Source organism: Strongylocentrotus purpuratus, unplaced genomic scaffold, assembly GCF_000002235.5.
Source record: "Strongylocentrotus purpuratus isolate Spur 01 unplaced genomic scaffold, Spur_5.0 spur5_scaffold_5, whole genome shotgun sequence".
NCBI lineage: Eukaryota > Metazoa > Echinodermata > Echinoidea > Camarodonta > Strongylocentrotidae > Strongylocentrotus > Strongylocentrotus purpuratus.
This window is the reverse complement of record NW_022145611.1, coordinates 25,613,598-25,639,698: the sequence shown is the minus strand read 5'-3', so window position 1 is coordinate 25,639,698 and position 26,101 is coordinate 25,613,598. Positions and strand designations below refer to the sequence as shown.

General features: G+C 36.1%; 1 protein-coding gene across 2 annotated transcripts; it reads right to left on the bottom strand.

Annotated features, from left to right (window-relative positions):
• Positions 1–1,715: 1,715 nt before the first annotated feature.
• On the bottom strand, positions 1,716–25,330 carry gpa2 (glycoprotein hormone alpha-2). 2 transcript variants are annotated; one of them, XM_011672524.2, is made up of 4 exons: positions 24,963–25,330; positions 8,400–8,640; positions 4,074–4,252; positions 1,716–2,469 (listed from the first exon to the last, which is right to left on the bottom strand). In XM_011672524.2, the coding sequence occupies exons 2-4, from the start codon at positions 8,509–8,511 to the stop codon at positions 2,368–2,370; spliced, it is 393 nt and encodes a 130-aa protein (XP_011670826.1). In that variant the 5' UTR covers positions 8,512–8,640; positions 24,963–25,330; the 3' UTR covers positions 1,716–2,367. The 2 variants fall into 2 exon arrangements, with proteins under 2 accessions (XP_011670826.1, NP_001268687.1); NM_001281758.1 differs by lacking the exon at positions 24,963–25,330 and having other exon boundaries at positions 2,368–2,469; positions 8,400–8,511.
• Between the last annotated feature and the right edge of the window lie 771 nt (positions 25,331–26,101).

The window sequence follows — 26,101 nt, the reverse complement described above, 5'->3', positions numbered from 1 at the left end:
CTAGATTTAAGATTGATATCCTATGGTTTCTCGCCATCACCACAAGAATTAGAGAAGAAATCATCGATATACTTGTTGGTCAATACTTGAATATTGTACTGCAGATATCCAATTCCGATAGACATGTATATGTCCATTCTTAGAAGCAACTTATATATTCATTTGTGTCATTACACAGTCAACGAAACCATTACATCACTGCATTTTTTTATAACTTTGCTTCAGTCGATAAAAATTGCTCAAATGCTCCAAACAAATATTGCAATGTTAAGTACCAATTTTCTTAGTTCCTGTTAGATCATGTTTATCTACACGGATCCGTTATTTTCAGTTTAAGATAATACATCGTATAGTTGGTGTTAATAATTATCTTAAATTATTAAATATTTCGCAGTCAGACCTATGTTCATTTTGTTATAGCTCCGTGGAATCTATAGAACATTTATTTTGGGATTGCCCATTTGCCCAATCATTAGAAGGTTTATTGCGGATGTCCAACATTTCATGTTAGAGGATAAAGTTACTGTGAATAAAATTAATTTCATATTTGGGTTTTATAGAAACGTTGGAGTTCAATTTAATTTAATTTTTTTATATGCCAAATACTATATATTATTTCAACAAATGCAAAAATAGCGTACTCTCACAAAATTCTTTTAAATGCATGATAAGGTATTATCGTTTTATTGAACAATACATTTATGTTAAAAATAACAAATTTGTATCATTCGATAATAGGTGGGAAAAGATTGTGTTGCTTAAAAAAAAAAAAAAATACTTGTATAATCAGCTATAATCTTTTTGTTGATTCTATTGGTTATATTATGTATGTATATTCATATATGTTTTGTTATGTTTTGTAAAGTCGAAAGCAATATTGAATAAAGATGATTTTATTAAAGAAAATAAAAGTTAGGTACCAATTTAACCAGAAGAAGAAGGAAGGAAGAGGAGGAGGAGAAGGAGAAGAAGAAGCAGCAGAATGAAAAGAAGAAGAAGAAAAAGGAGGATGTTTGCATGTTCTTGTGTTTTTCATACCTGATTGAATTCAGGAACAGCCTGAGGAGTATTATCAAATCATTTATTTTTCTTTCAACTTCTTTCTTTAATCAACCCCCAAGAAGAGTAGAGAAAAGGCTAGACATACATTTCCTTTGCCTATAATATGTAGAGGAAATACAAATCAAGATGCAGTTTTATTTGGTAACATTTATTCATCAGTCCTTTATAATTTATTCATGTTTGTACATTATTTTGATTACTGTAACACTATTTTAAAGAAAATATCATAGCACAGTGAAAGTGCTTTTTATGTAATGATGAATAAATTACATCGGCTTCAAATATATACATAGTTTCTAATGAGAAAGGTCTTTCATAGTCAGTAACCCTGGCGAGACCATCGACCAAGAAAAGAAATGTGCCTTTGGCTCTCTGGAATGATTACAGAAAATTCCGGAATTATACGTCCTTCATGCTATCCATTTCCACTAATTAGATTGAGAAACAAAGAAAACAATTTACACAGTTATTATGTACAATATGATGTATGCATCAAAAGGAATGTAATATATCAGTAAATTGTAGACACATCATAAAAGTCTGCTCATGAAGTTTAATTCGGCACATCTTTAAGATTTGGGGAGAATACACAATTTCAACGTTTAACCAAATCAAATTAAACATTTTTTAAATTCCACTTTGTTTGGATTAGTAGGGCACTAAACACTGTCCTCAACAAACGACAATACACATACAGCTAACAATTAAATTAGTCATACCCTTAACAAGTTTTGTAAATTTTTTGAGTATGTGAAAAATTGATTTGTCCCAATTTATGTTTCTTGAAAATGTGACACATAAGAGCTAAAAACATCTAAAAGTATTGAACAAAGGCCCTAATTCAACCAGTTCACCTTCCATTCGTGAGTTACGAAACATACCCCCAAAACAACAAATTTACAAGGGGTATGAATAATTTAGTTGTTAACTGTACACATATGTATATGTCTCAGGAAAATGAAAAAAATATATAATGAAAACTGTACATAAAGGAATGACTGCTTTGAGACTCCTATTGTGCTGCTCTAAGTATTCAACATAACGATTAATCAACATTGATAGATTGATCAAAAGATAGCACTAAACTTTGACAATAGCGATACAAAATGAAACTAAGAAAATCTCTCATAATGGCTTGTTCTAATTTCCGCCATAGAGAAACTGGCATCCAAATAATTATTATACACCTTTACAACTAATTAGAGTGATAGGCTGATTGAACACGGGATCTAATTTTGACAATTACTGAATCAAAGCAAAATAGAAGAAAGGAAAATGTAATGGCATGTTCTATATTTATAGTCATCAATCGTTCTCGATGTTACATAAACTGCATTCGCAACTAGCCGCCGAACGAAACGTGACTCGTTTTCTGATGTTGTTTTCACATTCTAAAAGTACGTGTACCTGTAGCAAAAAGATAAGAAAAACAAAAACAAAAAAATATGTAAGGCACATTAAAAGATTTGAGCGTTGTTGGCATTTTCATTTTGACAAACAAGAATGAATTACTGGCTTTCTACCGTTTACGGATACTGGGTGGAGAAGAACGGCGGTTTCGTATTTCCCTACATAATTTATTTAAATCCAATTTGCATATTGCCTATACAACCGTGAGAGAGGGGTCGTAAGTAATTTGTGAGTTGTAATGTAACAAAAGTGGTTGTGCTAATCATAATGACATAATACATTCAGAATGCACAGATATCTTTTTAAAGAACTTCAAGGCACATACCAGGCATTTCTATTATCCTTGCTTTGAAGCTTTAACAACAAAAAAATCCCCTTGAGGTGCTGAAAGAGTCCAGGGAAATAATTTCCTGGTACAACCTACTTACTACACATGGATTGAAAGTGCCAAGTGTAATTGATAGTTGTCCATTGAATTTTATTTTAGAGCGAGCTTGTGGTGCTCTCCCAAATGACTCTGAGCTTGCTCTGCTTCATAGTGAACCAAAAATGAATTCAACAAATTCTTGTGTCATCCAAAAAAAAAAGACAAAAAGGGTTCATGGCTACCAAAATCATGGACTTTTTTGGCGCCAATTTAATTCCAGACAAAGTATTCAGGTAACAAAAAAGAAACACTCAGACAAAGTAACATAAGAAAGGCAGACCTCCAAGAGGAAACGTGATGCCGCCGAGGTCAGAAAGGGAGAGATTATTTGTTGCAGTGCCTCTAGAAATTAAAGAGAGGCCATTTGGGAAGGATAATATAGTGCATGGCTGTCCAGTGGGAAGTGGGTGGTACTTTCAATAACCGGTTGAGCTGAAAAGGGGGGGGGCAGAGAAGGTTTTCTGACTACTATTTATTTCAAAAGGGTTTCTACTTCATACGTGGTTTGTTAAAAACAATTGCTAGCTTTTCAAAGTGATATTTGAAATGAATGGGTCTCTTGTCAACGTTAACCTTAAAAGAGTATCTAATAAGTCTTACACTAAACCGATTATCAAGTTTTTTTTTGTAGGATTTTTAGGGCGTATAATATTTAGAAAGAACCGGCTAAAACGCGAGAGATATGTTGGTTACGAAAAGAAAATAAAATCATCTATTTGACATGGGATTTGAATACAATCTACTTTTCAAAGAAGTATTTTAAAGATAGACTTCATCATGTACTTGTAAGTTTACATTAGACCTGTTTCCACACTTGGATGTAGTAAATTTTCATTACGATCCCAAAGACTGTCTTACGAAATATAACCGAAAGGCAGCTTTAATAGTCATCGATCAGCCTTTTGAAACGTGCTTACATTATTTGATAATAACATGATTTCTATAAAGGCAATACCTCAGGAAATCTGGCCTGATGCTGATTTATTGAGAGTCGTTGCGATTGCGTTCTTCCTTTACGATATTGGGTGTTTGTGTGCGTTTGTGAGTGTGTGGGTGTGCTCGCGATGGGTGATGTGCGTGCGTGTGGGTTTGGCTTTGGAGGGATCGGTTTTTTTGCATCGATATACTTTTCTTTCTTTTTTTCGCAATGAAGGTTTCAATGCACTAGACTCACTTCGTGTGTATCTTTGATAGCACAACACCGGCCGTAAGTGGTAAATTTTTGCCTGCCCTGACTGGCTACCAATGTGGTCCATTCGCTGGTGTAGGAGTAAGAGTTACAGAATCCTCTGCATGCATTCATAGCCACCATCTCTACGTAGCAGCCGGGTATCTCCACCTTCTGTGTGAAACCTGGAAAAATATTCAGAATAAAAATGAAAATAGAGGCATTATGTCCAGTGTTTGCAAGAAGAAAAACGAGCATAATCTCTATATCACATGGGCTAATTTTTTTGTGAAGGTAATGTAGATTTCAGTGTGAAAATTAGAATATTTTAAAAACAATATATGCTTGGTCTCTTTCTTCACAGATGAAGGATATATGAGTTTGGTCATTTCAGTTGGGGAGGGGGTCCGACATATAGATAAAGCAAGGGAAGAAGGTGGAAGAAACCTGTATAAGATCGGCTAAAAAGTTGGAAAGCCATCAAATGAGAACATTATCAATTGTGAAGATGGGTTCCTTCAAATTCCCCCTCAAATACAACTGTGTGAAAAGCAATTAAATGTTCGTTTTATGAAGACATTTCTCTAGACTTGTTTATTTAAGGAAAATCGTATTTGAACTTAACCAGTACGTAAAGATGATCAAATGAACAGTTGCAATCGATTTCTTTTAAAAGTTAGACCCTTCAGATCATCCTTGGGCGTGACATTAAACATATGAACAAATAATTTGAACGTTCTACATTTGCATTCGATTATTTCCCTGTGAGAAAAGCTTTTAAGATAAAGAACAAACGTTTGGTTATCATAGCACTTTTCCCCTTGGAAACGGGTCAGCTACAAGCAATTATTGAATCATGCTTTTCACCGGTCCTATTAGGCATTACTGATGACGGAATCACTTTTATTTCTTCACCTCATCTGTTTTATCTCCACTGTTGAGAAATAGAGTCCCCTCTTTTTAATTGACAATTTAGTTATCATTTTAAATTTTCGTCGTATTCGTAGATGCAAATGTTCTCTTCAGCACCGAAATTGATACTCTGTCCATTTGCATGACAAGTTGGCCATATGTTAAATGCTTCTTCTCTTGTGAAAACTGTACAAAAAATTGATATTCTATTTTTAAAAATTAAATTGAGTTAGTATTGTTTTTCCCTCCTAGTATTTACATGACACGAATATTTGTTTTGCTTACCGACATCGATTATAAATTGTACGGTTGGGGGCCGGTGAAAAATGTACCATCCTTAGTGATGATAAATTCCCATGTTTTGAACCGAATACCGATTAGAATATCATGAAAAATTGGATCCATGCATTTACGACTCTCATAAACTATAATTTCCGACCTACGTTAATATATTAAGATTGATGACAATATGAATGAGAGGACATATGCAATGAATTGAAATTGAAACGGTAGTATTTTCAGTCATAACGTTTAACAACTCCTTAAATAGCCATTTTTCGTATTAACATTTATATGGATAATAATGAATGATGTGAAAAGAAAAATATTTGAGTATTTCAATTGATTCTAGGATGAGTGGTTATTGTGCGTTACTTGTCGTAGATGTTGCTTTTCAGGAAGAGAAATAGAGAGAAAGAGCGAGACGGGCAGGAAGAAATATAAAAAAAAAGAGAAGAAGAAGCAAACGTAAGGTAAGCAGATTAAATGACATAATAATAATAATAATAATAGCCTAATAGTCCACTCCAAATTTTATTAAACCGAAACGGAAATTCTTTTTGCCCAATTGATCGTGATCAAGTTGAAGCAGCACTGGCGATGGACAGAGAGAGAGAGAGAGAGAGAGAGAGAGGGAGTTCGATGGTTTGTGGTAACAAATAGATTGAGGGATATAAAGAATATCTTAAGAAAAACAAAGTGTTGGGCTTTACTCTATTTTCATCTCCTGGGTATTTTGACCCGTTTTTAAATGAAATTTGACGGATCTAAACTTCCTCTGTGGAATCGAGTGTATCAATCATAATGCCAATGATTGTTTTAGAAGTGCGAGTGACCAGGACACGTCATCAGAAAAGAGGAGTGTGGAGTTGTTTTTTTCTTTCGAAGAATAATATTTTTACTTGCCGAAAACCATTTTTTCTTCGATTTCGTCCATCCACGTTCTGAAGGAGGACATTTATAAATATAAATATATTTACAATAGATGCAATGGTTCATCGTCTCTGGCAAAACAGTAAGCAATACTGAGAAGCCATAATCAGTATTTTCCTGTCTATTAAAACAAATTACATGGGATTAACATGCAATGTGTAGTGTTTTTAATCGAAATGGCTGAGATTATGAACATTGACATTTTGTTTTAAATAGGCCATGGAATTTAAAACCATTAAGCTATATGGAATATAATGGAGAGAAAATACCGTCTGTTTGGAAGGGCAATATAACTCATATATTTTTAACATATATTTAACGCCATTTTGGATCCAAACAGACGATACTTTGCTCTGGATAACGTGAGAACATTTAATGACCCCTTCCCCTCTCTCTATCTCTCTCTCACATACGCACACACGCACATCCCCTCCCATTTTTGCCATCTTTTCATCTCTTTTCTCTCTTTCTCTCTCTCTCTCTCTCTTTACTGTAATATGTACCTCATCCAGATACTCATCCTGAAACCAATGACAGTCATGAAAAACTGCGATTCACACCTGCGCGATATTTTAATTTGCTTGTCAGATCTTCAACTGGGTTCAGCATAGCTTTATCCGTACTTAAAAGGGTTTTAAAACATGTTCCATTACTGCACTTTTCGAACGTCGTGTATCCTGCTTTCTCTGTCATTGTGGGTGATTACTGTTGACATAATTTAAGCTTTAAAGGGTTTTATCTTTCTAGTTTTCTGTGAAGATCATATTATGTGATCCTCATTTCCATTTAAATGGATGCTTTTATGGGATCGCGGGGAAATCGACATATATATGTCTGCCTACAAAAATAATATTAGCGTTTATCGTTACGGCATCATAATACAATTATATGACTACGTTAATGCTCTGAACAGAATTTGCCCTGGAAAAAAACACAGACAAATTAGAGAAGAAGATGCCTCATTGAACATAATATGTAACACAATCATTCCATGAAACATTACCCACTGGGTAGCATTAAATGGGGAAAGCCTGGGGCATGAAATGTGTGTCTAATGATTCTTGGATAGAAGTACTCTATATACCTGATACGACCAGATCTCAACCTCTCCAATTTCTTTCGTTCTCTCTTTGTTGCAATGACGCCCTTCGTCATTGCCTTGTTTTCGTTCACATTCTGCCCAAATTAATATTCTCCTTTTCCTTATCCTTATCGTCAGGAAATCGCATTCGTTTTGCACATAGTGCTTGTTATTCCATTGCACGCAGATCGTTCTGACACGATTGCATTTCTAGTTTCTTTTTATCTCCCTTTCTCTCCAAATGTCCCCTACTGTTTAAGGTGTGCGTGTATATCTCTTACTCTCAATTTTATTTATCTCTTATCACCTTTATTGTTATCATTTTGTTGTTCTCTTCTGTTTGTAAAAGAGGGATTTGTTTAACTTCATCATTTCTGTTACCACTTTGTATTGCGTAACGAAAATGAATGAATACTAATACCTTATTAAAAAGTTATAATATTTAGATTATATAGGAGAGGATAGGATATAGAATATTTTGGTTTCATTTAGAGCAAGAGGGAAGAGGACTCCACACCTGGTTTTACAGGATTTTTGAATACCTGAAATACAAACCATGCAATACAGATACGTGTATATGGCAAATTGAGAAAAAAAGAGCTACCAGTTCCATTTATTTAGAGTGGGTATAGGATGTTAAAAACAAAAATTGTTATAAATTTTGATATATATATTCATTTTAATATAATTTGACGTAACTTGTCAATGAAATAAGAAAAAGAAGCTCAAAATACTGGGTAATGAAGTGCGTATCGGTAACTTCTTACGATAAAGTTTGAACCTCTGTGATTCAGGATTGTATGTCATGTCAAGGAGTATAATGAAGTCCTTTCCTGTTTCGGCTGAAGCAAAATAATGATGCCTTTGTATATAGCTTACTTGGTTACATAGACCAATTTTTATATAATGTGAAATTCATTTTGTTAAGAACAAACATGTATGTTGGCAGAATTGTGTTGGATTCAGTATTTTTCAAATATCGTCAAACAGTAATTTCTCAAAACAATTTCGGAATATCATGGTTTCGTCTTTTAAGGTTAGCTTGAGTGTAAGGCAAATTTACTATTTAATCCCATCGACCCTTCTGCTGCACATGAGTACGACCTCTACTGTTTACATGGCCTTACCAACAAGATGGCAGCCGGGTCGTTGCCAGGGCTGAAGTGGCTGTCTTGCTGCGGCTAGAGTGATGGATGTCACGAGAAAGGCTGCGTAGACCACTAACACTTCAGACTTCATCACGATAGCATAGATGGGGGAAGACTAACACGTCCTCGCCAACTTCCCTGACAGCAATCCCAACGTGTTCTCCGTGTCCTCGGGGACAGCCCTCCCTAGTACATCGAACCCGAGTATGCTTGGCGGCGCCTACAGGGAATAGATAGATTAAAAGGTAGATGGAGAAAGAAGGAGAGAGACAAATACTTAAAATAATTTTTCAAGACGAAATGCAAAGTTGAAAGAATGGTAACCTATACTATGTGTGTCTGAGAGAGAGAGAGAGAGAGAGAGAGAGAGAGAGAGGGGGGGGGGGTGGGGGATAGACAGATAGAGACAAATGAAGGGGTAAGATGGAGAGAAAGGAACATATACTTATGTAGGAAAGAGAGAGAGAGAGAGAGAGAGAGAGAGAAAGAGAGAGGGGAGAGGGGAGGATTGAAAAGGTATACAAACATCAGAGCTGAAACAAAAGGAGATTTAAAGTGAGATACTCATGGGAAGTGGGATAGAAGCATTTTTGATGGGAACCACAATTCCACATGTGTAAATCTGAGATGTACTGAAGTGGTGCTTGCTAAAAGAACACCTCACTAACACATCTAGAATCAAATATAGATTGGGAAGAAGGACAGATGATGCCACGTGTCTGGTGCATATCTTGCATTTCAATACGGTTGTAATAAAATATACATAATATTGCATTTGAATTTTAAAATTCCTGCCAACAGAGCAGGTCCATGATTACCTGATAATCCGAGATTGTAACCCTTCATCAATCAATTTTATTTATGAAGTCTTGTCGCCCGTTTCCTGCTAATATACATTTGTGTTTCTTGGAGCGGTCACTGAAATAGCAATGTATTAAACTTATTAAACGTAAGTTTGTCTAGCGGTACGTTCACTTATTCAGCTCTCTGCCAGCTCTCTGTCATTGCCTACAAACTGACTCAGGCGACCCCGGTTCGAAACCGAGTCACGTCTTTCGGATGGTAGGTCCCTTGACGTAAATAATTATATCTGATTGATACACGTCCGTAAAAACCCAACTATACACACACCCACATAGAATCACACACACACACACACACACACGCACACACACCCTAGGGAGGTGAAAATAGGTTAAAAGCATGCTTCAAAACAAACCCTGCGGATTATATTTATTGCGCCCTATTTATGAATTTTGAAACATTGACATCTCTATTCCTGCTTGCCGTCGCAACTTTTGCTGACATTTACACGACAAAGCGATGTTTAGTTTCAAGTATAAAATACATTGCTTGGAAGTAGACTTAAGTTAGCACGATCTTGACCTACATGTATTAATTGGTGATGTGAACTTCTTATATAAAAACACTGTTTTTCCTTTAAAGCTATGGCAGTTTGTAACAATGGAAATGACAAACTCATTCTATTTGTAATCACCATTTCCTTATTAGAAAACCTTATTAGAAAAATACACAGAATCGCCAAACGAAAACAAAACAATTCACTACACATAGAAGAATTATTTAAAGGGTTCATGACTGCTTTAAATAGAGTATAGAGACGAAGGCCTCATTCTGACATCCTGCCTTCACTTTCTACGTTCAGGTTGCCTGACCAAGTATTGACTACCAATCAAGATAAGGACATTATCGATGGTAAAAAAAAAGTGGTCACACGCAGTGTCCTAGTTGAGCCCCGGGTTGAGTCTCGCTTGGCTCTGCATAGTTTCTCTGCAAGAGGATGATCTTTTGGGGGTAGACACACAGAGAGGTATTTATCGGAGACAGGGCTCTGCAGATTCTGAATCGCTTCCGATGCAAATGGGAGGTGTTGGATTAGTGTGTTAAGGTGTCGTTTATTTCTGGGAAGGAATCTGGTTTATTATATATGCCTACCATTTTGGTTTTCACTGTACCGATCTTTGCCTCCATGTTTGTCCTGACCCTTCACACGATTTTGTGTCAAACTTTTTAATATTAAAATATTTTAACGAAATTATTCATAATTTACAACAAATGGAACAGAGAAGATTGCCCTTTTGGTAATTATATGACAAGCATGTATATGGCCCAGAATAAACAAATATGGGAGGCGAAGAGGTTACATGAGGGTAAGAGCAAATTATGGGAGAAGATGTGATAACTCAAACAAATATGTGTTTTGAGCCAGTGGTGGATTAAAGGGGTAGTCACATCCGGCAAATCATCATATTAAATATAATTTGAAGTACAACAAAATATTGAATTTGTGTTTGTTTGTCGGGGCCAATACTCCCCCAAGAATCCTTGATCCGCCCCTGTTTCTAGCTGATCGGGTGTGGGGAGGTAAGATACAGGTCACGTCATCCCATTCAATATAATTTGCTTGAGATGATGTTAAGCCTTGGCAGTAGCAATGCAATGTATACAAATGTGTTTAATTTATGATATACATGACCTCTTTTTCCGATCGAATGAAGGGAGCAGTGGCTCCGGATGCAATTAAGGCTAAATTCTATCAAATTTCCTTTAATGTCTCATTCAAATTTTAAATTCATCTTCAGAAGAAAATGATGCAAAGTCTCATTTTAGAGGCTAAAGATATTAACTTTGAAAGCGGTGTGGGGCTGTTATTTCTTATTTTAATAAATTATTTGATGTATACCTGCGCATTTTTTGTTGATATCGATTACGTACATAATGTCACATCCCACGCATGACGTATACATATATATAGGTATAATAAGATCGAACGCATGCTGTTTACAAAATAATGCCAAGCCCCATATTGGTAGAACCAACGGTGTGACAGCTTATTAAACTGTCCACCCACACTCGAATAACATTGGCTGATGAACAATGCATAAATATGAGGGAACTGATCTGACCGATATTTAGTCATTGTAGGTCCAACTGCCAAGTTATTTTACTAATCAATGAAAATATTGTACCAAAAGTTGAACAAACAACTTGAATAAAATATGTTTTGTCCAATGATGTTACTGGTAAAACTGAGTTTTTCAACTAGAGATAGACTACAGACACCCATCAAACCACCGGTGCCAAAACAAGCAATCGATTTTCACTGCGCAGACACAAACACACACCATGAATGTAGTGTTTACATGTACATTTAACAACTGAATTATTAGCGTATTACATGTAGCTAAAAATGTTATGCACATAGTATGGATTCTATATTATTTTTACAATGCAAGGATTACCGATTCTATCAGAGTGAGATGAGAAGTCCTCAAAAACGTAGATACTGTACAGTACGAGTGTTTAGAAATGCATACATGATTATGACAAAGCCTCAATTCATCGACATGTTAATTGAATCAAGGTAGGCAAGTTCTACATAGCAACTTAAGAATTTCATTTGTAAGAAGCTTGTTTCAACAAAGACTGGTTGAACTGATGCAGCTCATCGATAATACACATATGAACCTAAAGACGAGAATTGTGAAATGTAGTATGAGAATATCGGCATGAGTCGTAAACTGACATTAGCCTCCTCATTGACTTCAATCTTGAGGGATGGGGAATGATACTCCGTTTTTTAAGAAGGAAGGAGGCAAATACAATCACCTTTTCATATTTGGCGGCCGAGTAAAAAGTACACAGGCTTTTGAAGTAATCGATACTGTGATTATGATTTTAGTAGCCTCTGTTGTCAGTGAAAAGAAACTTATTTATGTTATCAGAAAAAACCCAATTAGCTAAAACTCATATGTTTTGAAATCTATTTGTATCCATATCACAATCATTATCGATACCACAGGTGCGAAAACGCTCTTATTATGATAGACTCTTACGCTTATCATCACAGCAATATTTTCCTATACGAAATTAAACTGGCATGTGCACTTTGTTTATCAGCCTGTCTAACAGGGATTACTCCCTTCCTAAAGCTAAGGGACTTAACCTTGAGTATCATTATAACACCGTCATCTTATACTTGTTATAGCAGTTCCTGTTGGCCCAAATGTTCTGTCTATGGAAATGGAGTTGCGAGTGACGCGAGTGAATGACCCATTATGCACTATAGCCTCTCTGAAAATGAAGACTTCGGTTTTTGTCATTTTCGTTAAGTTTACTGTAAGGTTTGAAGACGGGAAATAGAATTGAATTTTAACCACTCTACATGTTATTAGCTTATTTCGAACACACACAAAGCCAATAGGATTCCATTCTAAAAAAGATAAGCTTCCCTTCCATTATATGAACCTATTCAAATGTATTCAACTTCTCTCCTTTGAAAGGTTTAGATAAGTCCATCGTTGAAAATTCTAATTTTACTCTCCATTTCGAACATTTGATCTGGGTGACTATCAAGGTAATACTTTACTTTCAACTGCGATAAAAAGAACTCTCGCGTTTCCATTTAAAGACAGATCTCTCCTCGTCAAATAGGATAAAAGGATTTAGCTTCCTGACAACTCGCTCATGGCGTAAAACGGTAAAGATCAGTCGAAGGTTTACGATAACTTCGAAGGGCTTCCGTTTTCACGAAATAACAGGTAATTGTTTGCACTAAGCATTTCTAGCAGTTTAAGAAGGAAGTAAATATTCATTCATATTTTCAGCAATGAACAAATAAATAAAAACTATCGTAAATTTTTAATTTCCCGCGGCTTCACTCTATCTATACGGTAAACAGAGTGAGAACAAACAAACGTACCATTTGACTTTGAAGTTACCGCTTGAAATTTTGACATGTTTTCTTACCATGTAAACGGAGCTAGGATGATTAACTGTGGAAATCTATAGATTTGCATTATTTGTTCATGCTACGACTAAAATGAATCTAATAATAAGCCACGCATCATATCCATGTCATTTCGACCTAAGGTATATAAGACTGATATTTACAGAAACCATATATTTGCACTAGGAGAGGTGGGCGATAATATTTCGTTGCTTAAATACAGTTGCACTAGAATACTTTTATGATTTTTGGCGCCAATATACCTATTGAAATAGGGCAAATATGACCCAGAAATGAATGTATAAATGGATAAAGCCGGACTGAGTCCTTTACAAATTGAGGGACTTTTTGTCAATTATGCTATTCCGTAAACGGAAACCCCTGCCAAAGATGATTAATTGTCGGTTCCCTCAGCGTCAGAAGCAAAAAGGATTATACCAGTGACATCAAATAAGCTAAGATCAGCATCCAGTGTGCATCTGTCTGCTTATTATTAACATCAATAATGTATAAGTCCTCTTGCACAACCTAAACGGTCGGTAAACAATATTCAGAGCGATTGATGAAGGCTTTAGCTCCTCAAACCCTGTATGTATTCAAAGAACAATATAATGTGAGTGAGAATGCGGGTGTGGGCGTCTGTGGGTGTTTGAGAGAGAAAAAGATAAAGAGAGAGGAAGGAAGGGAGAAATATAACGATAGAAAGCATCTTAAATTCATATAGACTTTATTCTTTATTTGGTCTTTTTCTAATCAAGTCTAGACGCAAATGGACGGATTATGAATTCAGTCATGTGTACATTATCAAAGTTCAATTTAAATCTTATAAACCATTTCATAATGCCCAACGTATACATAATAAAACAGTATTTTGCGTATTTTAGGTACTTATAGGGGAATAAAATCGAATTCAATGACAATGGTAATCGCTTTAAAAGAAAATGATCGGTAACAAAAACATATTACTCCAACTTACGGAAAGGTAAAATAGAAGTTTGGTACAGAGAAATAAGAGTACGGAAATTCGTATGAGAGAGGTCCTTAATTAGGCGTACCAACGAGAGGCTTACAAGGCGGGGACTCGGGGGGGGGGGGCTGTAGGCCCCTAATAAGTTGTTTAATTTCCAGCTATTGAGCAATCGTGAGCTCTAATTCGAGTAGTAAGCTGGTCCTTTCGTACGTTCATCATGTAGTCAAAACAAGATTACACCTAAAAATTGCTAATTATTTTTAAGTATCATCTATGAGCAGTAATTTATTATACACCTTATGAAAGAGTGTTTTATCCTAAATCATTTAGTATCATTGTTGTGTGGTATGTGTTCGCGCTTGAATAAACAGGAGACATTGTTTGCGAGAGTGCAAAAATCAACCTGCGCCAAAGTTGCTTATGTGATGTTTGAATAAAACAATTGGGATTTGGGTATTGACTCGGTCTTTGCAGATCCAATAAACATCCCTAACAAAATGAAATATGCCAAACGTAACAAATATAAAATATCAAAGAACATTGTGCGCGCGGGTTTGTGTGTGTGTGTGTGTGTGTGTGTGTGTGTGTTTGTTTGTTACTTTGCTTCTGCACAAAGCATATGCAATGTATCTCATTATTTTGATACATTCAATTCATTATCTCACTTTAATACCGTGTACAGCGAGCAACTGGCGCTGGTCACTGGCCAATTTATGACACCTCTGAAAATTATTGGTCTAAGGAAGTTAACAATGACAGAAAGACGTAAAAGGAAAATATCCACAGCCTCGGAGAATCAGCTTGTATGAATTTTTTTTAAAATGTGAAAGAAAAAATAGATAAAAGTCGCTGTGAGGTTTATGTTTGAATTCTTTATCGAAGTGCAAATAATCCATTTTTACAGCAAGTTTATTAACAGTTAAAGACATGATGCTTTTTAATTACTGCGACTAATTTATAGTTTTACGTTCATGTACGAATTCCACACTCCGAAGAGCCTCATGTATTCAGGAGTCTTTGAAATCTTTGAATTGCTCTCTTCATAAAGGCTCACCTAGATAAACGCGAACTCAGCCTTTATAAGGCATATTTTCTGAATGGTCGAGTCAGTTGGTTTTCATAAAAATGAATCGAGTTTCATTAAAAGTGGAGGGTTGGTGAAAATGCAGTAAACCATAAGACGGGAAATACGTAAACATGAAATGTATGATAAATATAAGTATTACATTATTATGCCTCCGCCTACATAGACATGGATGGTGTCTTTGATGTCTATATCTATGACCTCAACATTTATGAGTTCATCATTCTACACGTTTATAAGGCAATAAATAATTAAAAATGTTTATGGGGGGGGAAAAAAAAAATGCGTTTTTGTTTTGTTGTTGTTGTAAAGAGATGAACGGCACCAATATGATTGTGATATATAATGTGTATGATGTGGAGAGGCGTGGATGCGCCCACGGATTTAATGAAGTTAATGATATCGGGAAGGTCACATTATCCCCTTGCAAACACGAGTCCATATATTAAAGAATTTTTGACTTGACCTATGTGTAACCTTTGACCTTATTTATGTTGAAAAGCTCATTTATAATAACAAACTACTTAGTGAAAATTACTCAGTGACAATGAGCTCTAACATTTCAAGCACGTTTTCAAAGATTTATGCAAAGCTTGAAAATCCTAACCAGATCTAAACAGATATACAGATCATCTTATTAACATTTTAATTTGGCCTCACAAACACTGACAAGTCCAGGCTTATAAGATCAGTAATATGTTTATATTACGGATATATAAAAACAAATAAGACAAAATTATGATTGTATCCCATCCGACCACTCTTGTTTATAATATTCTGAATTGCTCTTCACAAATTTCGCTTGAATGCATTGTGACATGGCTGTTTATTGCTTTGGCTGCGTGGGTGTGTATGTGTAGCAGTAAAGGATGAAGCGATATGTTCCAAAGATTGGTGAAAAACACCTTTTGTACATGCATGTCATAAAACCATTATCAGGTAATCAGCTAAACGTTTCAGACGTAATGGAGAAAGATATGTTATATTCCTAGTAGGTTATTGATATAATTGACTGATTATCTGGAAAGCTTATTGTTTTCAAAGATAATGAGACAGCTCAGAGACGCACCAAACAGGCTCTCGTTCTTCGGTGACGCAACAAGTAAGATTACTTCCTGCCCACTGTCAGACAGAAAAGAATTATCCTGCTAAGCTTATATCTTATATAATTGTATGTTTAAAGTAAAACTGTCAAAATTCCCGGTAACGTGTTATGTCGTACATGTGAATTATGTGTTTATTAGAAGAACAAAACTATAAGAAAAGAGAGTGGTCTTTTGCTAAAAAGTATTATATGGATGGGGAAAACTTAATGAGTTTATATGAAAGATTACATATGTTACGCTCAGTGTCGTAGCTACAAAGGGCACGATTGACATGTGTCCCCCTCTCGAGTTTGAAAAAAAAGAAAGGAAAGAAAAGTGAGAAAAGAGAGAAAGGCAAAGTGAAAAGGGGAAAGAATTAGAAAAGGAGACGCCAGTACCATCACCCGCACCCCCTAACCCGTCGCCTTGTAAATTCACATTTCTTTTTCGGTGCCCCCTCCCCCCACCGTTCCAGTCCCCCTCAATTGGTTGATTCACACTTCGCCACTGCCTAATTTCATGACACAATCCTGCATTTGATTTTGAAATGTAAATGTCTATCATAACGTTCCAAACACAAACCTTCCGAATTTCATTTCAAATTTAATACATTCCCGTCAGAGTATTTTGAAAGTTGAATCCTCTATAGTAAGATACAGCCTGTCAATTCCTATGGCAGCTCCATAATATTGGAAAATCGTTTTGGTTTATTTAATTTCACCTTTAGTTTCATCATTTTAGACTCTGCTCCCTCAGAAGTAGAAGAAAAAACGACTTCATTTGTATGCAATGCATCTATGCCTATGGGAATCAGTCAAGTAGTTCTACGCAACGCCTCTTGCAATTAGATTTAAACAAGGGTAAATAAGAGTTTCGCCTACACCCCTCCCCCCACAAAAAAATGTGATCCACAACTGTTATATTAGTTTAGAAATACCGGTTACACTTACGAATTCAGATCATGGTTAAAACCTTACTCAACACTCTCTTTCCTATATTTCAAATAAGGAGGCAAAAATTAAAGAACGCTTCAGAATGTTCTGCAGCATCTTTCTCTTTCTCAAGTAAATCAAGAAATTTGACGAAACTTTTTGAAAGGTTTACTAATACTAACCGTTACATCATATGTTTTAAGCAGGGTAAGTCAAAGCGTGCGTCGTACCTTTAAAACGCAAGAGTATAAAGTAGCATTACATTCCGGTGGTCTATGTCGATCATGATCTGCGAACAGGGATAATTTTGTTCAGAGGTGAGAACCGTAGTGGACATACTCGACAAAAGGACGAGCGACTCTACACTATGGACATTGAACTTTGGTGAAAACACCACTGGTCATTTTAGACCTTTCGGTCTTATTTTCCATGGCCTAAGGCTCGCCTAAGGCAATGAACGGAGAAAGGGTACAAATAAAAGACCATCTGAAGAGCCTTGTGAAACGATACTGGCCTCAATGTAAATGTCACGGGCCTACTTTGTGGGTGTTTCAGATTGTCCTGCGGGTGATGGTATAGAGCAAAGGATACGAAACGTGAAACCTTTCCTTCAGTTTTTCAGAAGAATTCGGCTGTACAGAATCCTTCTATTCAGCTTCAGTTCAGCTGAACATGATTATCATGGTTATGTTTTAAAAAATAACTAGGATATCACTAAAGATTATACCGCTGATATGAGTCTTGCTAGTATTAATCTAGCCAAACACGTATTAGGTACGCGCCCGACATTACCAGGTACCACATCATATTTTAATAAGAAGTGACATCGGCTTTGCAATAATGAAATGATAAGAATGGTTGAAATTTGGAGATCACAAAATCAAATCCCTTTGTAGAAGAACAACCAGAAGCATGATATTTCTTTTGTTATGATTGTTAGGTTATGCATACTCTCCATATTAAAGCAATAATACAACGTTCATTTCACTCCGTTAAAAATCCTTTATTACCAAGTCTTCCGCGGGGATTGAAGGAGCCTGGATGAAATATTAAATAATTATTCGATCTCCTCCCATTCTACGAAAAGACAAATACACGAAGACAATTAGAGCGAGAAGGACTATGGATGAGAGATCATACAAACAGATAGAACCCTTCTACATGGTTTTGATTTCCGATGCTCCTTGACACGCTACATCATAATGATAGTAATTCCCCGGGTTAGTACTTGAAGGATAAGTCAAGTAGAGCACTACGTATATAATTGCACTTACAGCATCAAACCTACAAGCTTAGTACAAAAATAAAAGAATCTGTAAATTTCTCCCCTCTTCGAGGTTGTTACTTTCTGCATTTGCATGTGTGTTTTTGTCAAATCCTGTAGATCACTACTCGCTTAGGAAAAAAGAAAATCCATTTTAAACAAACCAATAAACGAACGAGTGAACAAACAAATAAACAAACAAAAAAAACCATCTGCAGTCTACAACTGATAATGAGCAGACGGAAGAGCTGTATAGTGAGTCTAGATCAGTGGCATATCCAAAATATAGGTTATAGTCAGCGTAAACTGCTTCGTCTCCACCCCCCCCCCCCCCCCCCCCCGTTTGAAGGGAAATAAAATTCCAAAATAAGTGCATCTTACATTTGGTTTTATGACAAGTTGGGCTATACAACCCATGTGAATTCTGCCCCCTCCCGTCCCCCCTTATGAATGATTTTGACACTGCTATTGATCCACCTCGTGACACGTCATTATTCATCATTTCAAACTACATAAAAACGTGCAGTTTCAAAAAGTTAACATTAAAATTGAAAAGATTATTGGAATATATGTTTTAGTAATACTTGTGTGCGCAAATTTGTTGGCAAAAAACAAATACAAACATTACATTCTATAGTAGTATATTTAAAAAAAAACACGGGATGAAACCCATTTTAAATTCTTAGATGAAATGGAAAATATAAATGGGTAAATATTAGAGTAAATGTTGAAGCAAAGACTGTTATAAAGAAAATTCTATTTGCTTAATATTCATTTCCTCCTGCGCTTCTAAAAGCTCGGTGGATATACTCCCTTCAACCATAAGCCCTCAGTTCATACTTGGCTCAAACAATGCTGCGAGGGCATCCATTTCTATTAATAACAGTCAGCAAAGAAAACGCAATGACGCCTGTGACATTACATAGTTACAGTATGACGTATTCCATGTGACGTGTGTCAAGATATAAGGACCAATTTAACCCAACAGCAAGTTCGATGTTCAACAGCAGATGGTGACCTCCCTCCCACACTGCGCAGGTCAGCACATGCTCAGATACGATACTGGGAAAGACAAGGTGTCTTCCGGCTTCCATATAGAGAATGCAAAACAGTGTCAACTAATTCCTTATTTTACCCCAAAAAAATTGTGAAAGGTTTCATGAACTCTCCGATGAATTGAAGAGAACTATGTAGGCACCATCATGTACGTGCGGTTAATTTGTTCCGAAACTGTGATTTCTACAGGACTTTCCAGTTCTCGACCCATTGTATAGCAACCGGAAGTGCCTTGGACAATTATTATACCCATGGCCGGTGCTGCCCTCTATGGCCAAATATCGTAGCTGCGGTTAAGAATTAGTAGCTTTTAAAGGTGGTGTAGCATGGCAAATACTGGTTAACGCAATCATCATCTACAATTTCTATTGGACAACAGTACGTAATTGGAAGGACTTGATTATCGGTCAGCGCGCTAGCGTTCGCGAAACAGACCGAAGTTCTCCTAGCACTTCGGTTTCGGGTATGTTGCACGCACGTGAATACTGCGGTCGCGTCGTCCACAGTCGTTATACCCGATTGGACCCGAGTCAGGCCACGGGAAAGACACATATTCTCGTTATGATACACCCCCTTTAAAAATGAAGCTCATCACACACTGTTTGTTCCGAATGCGATTTTATTTTGAAAGACATTAAAATACTGTAAATTACTGAAAATGTCAATTAAAAAATACCTGTCTTCCCTATTGCAGTTCCTACATATGGGAAGATCAATAGTAGAACTACTGTACCATTTGTAAGTCGGAAACGAGATCGAATCGGGCTTTATAATCACTCGACTGTTTTGACGTCACTACGATTCGTATCCGAGTAATATACAACTAAGTTTTTTTATGTTTTCTTACTTACATCATAATAAAGAACTTTAATCAGATTGCATGCATATATTTCCATGTTTAATCATATTACGTTTTCTTTCAGAATCAGATCATAGTCGGATTGTGTAATATCCGTTTGATTTTGTTAACCATAGTTAAAACCATCCAATTTGGTATTCAAATTAAAGGGAATGTAATTCATTCATATTTACTAATATCATAGATCAAATTTAATATCTAATGAAGATATGAAATTGTTACTCGATACTGCAAAATATCTGATACGCTTTTATTATCTGATTTCTTTTTTTGAAATTAATTAAATAATCCCAAAGGTTCTGCCTAAACTATGATTTCCGTTAATTGAGATAGTTGGGGAGGGAATGATGAGAGAGCGAGAAAGAGAGAGAGAGAGAGAGAGAGAGAGATAGTATAAGCAAAAATTGTATGAAGCTGGATTGTCTGCCTTTATGTCTCGCAAAAAAGTGTACTAAGACAATTATTCTTAGCACGCACACATAAGGATACGTTTTTTTTTCCTCTGCCAATAATAATGAATTCAACTACCTTAGCACCACAAGGGGTCACGAATACAAGTAAAAACAAGTATGCTAAATATGATGCATCTAGGAGGATGCTCAATGAACTACTCCTTAGACACTGCAGAAAAGGAAGTGATGAGGTTAAAGCCCCACATTGGAGTGGGATCTGTGCAGAAATCTTTACAGAAATGTGTCATGACATCCTTTTTCACATTATGATTCAACTTAATAAGTGAAATATTTGCATCAAATTTTCCGGGCTCCCAACAATTTAGAAGGGCTATAAAAGAAAAGGTTTAATACAGATAAGCACATTTCAAAATTCCTTTAAAGAAAGAAATCATAATTAGCGCCTCTCTAATCGAGTGACAAGTGCATAGCCGGAGTAACGATCATAGGTACAAATACGTGTACATTCGTATCACGGCTATATTGAGGATACGTTTACATTATGCCGTAAAGACGTTATTTGCAAAAGATATGGAAACATCTCTGCGTAATGGCATCAGGTGGTTTATGAAACATGCTAATGCGAGTGATGCACGATTTTATGAATTTACGACAAGCGTTATTACCATGCAAAGCATCCGAGTGCACACCAGAATTATACCAACTTTCTTGGGTTACGTATTAGTCTCTGAGAATACCGAGAATGTGATATCAAAGCGAGAATGAAATCAAGGATCCGATTCGCCATTATGGAATCAAGAAAGATGGGATGAAGATGCTGCCCCTCTAATACCATATAAAATAACCCGTCGTGAAAACCAATCATGAGCTAATCATTTCAGTTGGAAGCTGCAAGCGGGAGACAAAAGTGAGTGACAAGCTTAACTGCGCCAGCTTGGAAGAGGGGTCACACCTTGCTTCATTAAGGAAGCTATTGTATGATAAAGTAACGTCAGCCAAAGGCGTGACAAATTGGGTCATTAAATGCCGTTGAACAGAATTTCCTTTTAAACGCGTTGTTAGTACAATCGATAGGAATCGTGCTTAAATTCGAACATCATTTGTGAGGCTTTCTCTCATGAATCTTATTTGTCTCCGCATCGTAATTTGATCTTCAGGTTTCCATCATCATCTCCTTTCTCGATTGCTCTGATGTGCGGCACTAAAAATGTTGACGTGGTGTCAGATGGCCTTCTATTTATGGGAAATACATGTTAATGATTCGTTAATCACGTTCACCCCGGGATATCAATAATGGAAACCGCTGCGCTAAGCGGTAAAGCCATCATGTCTTTGTCTCTTTATTCTCTGGTGATCTAAGGTTACCGCATAGTCTGGTTTTTGTTTGCTTTATCCACAGAACAAAGATCTACAACATTCTTAAAAATATAACTATATGTTACATAAATAGGTTAAGGTTAGAAACGTCGGTGGTAAGCGCTTCTTTTATAGCACCATTGTTATCATTAGTATTAATATTACATTATATTGATGTATAATACATGTAAGAACGTTGTATATAATATTTTTCTAAATTCTTTTCAACGGTTTTTGCACAAACTTCCTGTTTAGGCTTAATCCTATCAAAACTATTTATCTCCTGTTCCAATTTCTATTTGCATGTAAAATCTATAAAACAATTGAAATGTTAATCGTATATGAACAGCGGAAGGTTTCCGTTAAAAGGATTCGCCAAGAGAAGTGATAAATCTCTTCTTGTTGGAATTGCATAAAGACAGGACATGACATTTATGTTTTCCTGTACATATTATGAATTAGGGCTTAAAGCGACAATGTCTTTCATTCCAGTATTTGAATGAAGAAAGAACCTGTCAAAGTCAATTTCGTTTATCGTATGATAAGGGTGTCCGGAGAACACTAAGACATTACCTGCTCTCCTGATTATTGAAACGGAAATTCTGCAAAAGGTCGTCGATTTCTAACCATCGATATCAACTGGTCGCTGGGAGCCAACTGTCGGCGGCCTATTTACGGATAAAGATCCATTCATTGCTCAGAAATGCCCTTAGGCTAAAATCTACATCAAAATACAAAGTTAATGGCTACCTTGCTTTATTCGACGATTCGCCTCGCTCACCAAAATGTACTTAAGTCTGGAATAAAACGTGAAAAGGTGCGCATGAGCAAAACGTAAAGCGATTAAGCTCAACAACATTGGAAATATATGGTTGATGACTGCTTTCCACCTCAACCTAAACAAACAGATGTTAGCGTCTATCACTATTGTTCCTCAAAACCCTAAAATTGCCTTTGGCAATTCATTCATTTTATATACTGCGTATTGCTGCATTCTAATTGTAACATACATTCCTCTTTTTTCCTTGTTTTCTCTCTCCGCTGACCATACTCTGTATTATAAAGACCGTAAGCGCCGCAAGGTATCTTTGACTTTAGGATACATTATACATCTTACTCATGGTACTATCATGTGGATGAAGTGTCGAGCTTTTAGATGATGAGCTAGGTGTCACACCTAATCCCTTGGCGAAAAACAAGAACAAAGTTCGTGAACGCCGGATCAATGCTTAACGTGAAGCCTCTGACCATTGGGAACTTAGCGTTTTCCCAGAATAAATGAAGTGTGAGGAACTGAAGACCTTTACACCTTTTTAAAAATATCTTTACACAGTAAGTATTCAATACGCATGGATGCTCTACTTAGTTGAAGGCCAAGGAGACCATGTCAAAATACCATTTGAAATTTGCAGACACACGCGGGGAAGGGGGTTACTTCCTAAATATACTTTAATAATTTGTTAATGATGGAGGGAGATCGCATTAAAACATATTGGTCGAATATCATCATTGTATTACCATGTTTTATGGGTCAATATCTAAATAGCTAAATTGGAAGGGGGTTATACTTAAACATGTCAGTGAAGTAAGTCAAAGACTCAAATATTCTGGTAGAATCATTACAAGACGGCTAGAAATCAATAGTTGAATTTATATTCAAATGCGTTGAATTGTGATATCATAATACAAACTACTGCTATTCTGTCAAAACAATGTTAATTTACCAACAAAATTCATGCCATCAAACTTTTCATTTTTGATTCACTCTAAACATGGTAGAAAAAAACGTTATACGGCATGAATTGAAAACTCTCGGATCTTATCGCTTTTAAGTCAAGGAATTTCAAGATGACTTGAAGCCAATGATGGGAGTAAGACCCTTCTCACCCTCATAGGATGATTTGATTACGGAGTATTTCACCGACATCACCCCCTTCTGGTCTAAAACGCTTTGACGAGAATTTAACACGGTTTGTGTGATGAAACCACATGACAAGACACATCAACTCCTCCATCGATCAACCTTCGAATCATGAAAACGCAGTTGATCAAATCCTTGTTCTAAGTAATGCCCATGTTCAAATGTTTTTCCCTATAGGCCCCTGGTGATCACTCATTTTCCTCAATGTTCTTATCTGCCAGGTGTGAAGGAGCAAGCGGATGTGTTACAATATAACGATATAAATTGAAAAAGATGTCTCGACTTAATTGGTAGAAAATTCAATATGAAGACAAGGTTAGAATTTAAAGTCACAAAACATCGAAGACATGTTCCCTATTAGGCCTATCATAAATCTATTTGATATATCAGTTTTTGCATACTGAAGACAGATTTGGTCAAAAACTAAATACATTTAAATTTTAAACATTATAGGGAGAATGTTAATTATCAAAAAAACATTAGCATGGATACACTAATGTTTAAGCAGATGGCAATTCGTTCCTTGCTGACGTCAGCGAACGTATACCCCGATTGAAGATATTAGTGTAAATTACATTATGTATAATAAATATTATAGACTAGACCTAGAGAAGACAGTTGATTAAAAACTGCTTTTTCATTCCTATTTTATTTTTTAAAGGGCATCAAGCTAAAATATTACTCCGAATTCTCGATGTTGATACGCAAGTGAGTGAGAATATAGAGTTAAATGTTTATCCCTCCAAAAACAAAAATCAAGATTGCAGTAATAATGTCGAATCGCACAAATAACAAAATCTGAATAGCATAACAAAAACCTAAGATAGATGTAAAGTCTTTAATATACAGTACCTGTTAAGAAGAACAACGAAATTCACTTGTAGAAGTTCTAGGGGCAATCATCTATTGTACGCGCCACCAGAATCCTCTTGGCAGTCGGAAGATACGACTGAAATGATTTCGATCCCAGAGATAAGAAGACACGAAGAGGTAAATGATATAGACTTCGAACCGTTGCATACGGGCAGACGTCTTAGGAGAAGGCCGACTGTTAAAGTTAGAAAGGAATGAAGTCGTTTTGAAATCTCGTACGGGTTAAAGTAAGTATTTCTCGTAGGTGAAAGGTTGATTGCAAATAAATCGAACAAAAATAAAGAGAAAAACGATAGGGCAACACCGAAGCTCGATGGAAGGATGTGTGCTCCTAAGCATTAGCTGCATACGCATCCGAATGACAGGTACACACAGACAGGCACACACACACACATAGTTCACGCACACGCACACATCACAGAAAATTGACTCGATACAAAAATCAACTGTTGTTGATTCGTTATCCGCCAAGCACGCTTTACGTGTTTTCGGCTTGGCGGTAGGGTGCTCGGTATGGGTTTCTTTTATTTCATAACAATAGTTTCAATGGCCATGATGACATGAAAATGTTTAATTTCGAGTTTACATGATTATTATTAAATTATTCTCTTATGAAGAAACAAGAGGATTATCTACATTTTCACAACTATGATCGTGTTTGATAATGTATCAAGGGAAAGATATGCAAGAAGGTTTTAACTACTGCAACTGAAAAGGGAACATTTGCTTCATTGAATTCTAGACTCACGATTTATCTGAGATCAAAATTTGGGTGAACGGAAATAGGAAGGTGAAAGGCCAATGTAAAACGTAGAGGCCTTATAACGCACACACATATAAAATTCTATATGAAGGAAAACGAATACAGTGAAGATAATTATGCTTACAAAGATAGACGGCAATGGATACTGTATACATTATATTCATTTTTGTAAAGCGAAATGTCAGTGATTGAACGCAAATAGAAAAGAAGTTACTTGGTGTTGAAAGAACTTGCACCTTTAATGTATATTGTACTACATAAACACCGCGTGAAATATTTATTTAAACACAATATTCTCAAAACAGCAACCAAAAGAAGAAAAAACAGGAAGCTTCGCATCATGATATGCAACCTA

Bases quoted from the DNA above. Each gene is read 5' to 3' on its own strand.
- gpa2 (XM_011672524.2), bottom strand. From the start codon at position 8,511: ATGAAGTCTGAAGTGTTAGTGGTCTACGCAGCCTTTCTCGTGACATCC. The intron at 4,253-8,399 runs GTAAGGCCATGT...ATATTTTTCCAG, and splicing joins ACCCGGCTGCCATCTTGTTG to GTTTCACACAGAAGGTGGAG. The intron at 2,470-4,073 runs GTGAGTCTAGTG...TTTTTGCTACAG, and splicing joins CTATCAAAGATACACACGAA to GTACACGTACTTTTAGAATG.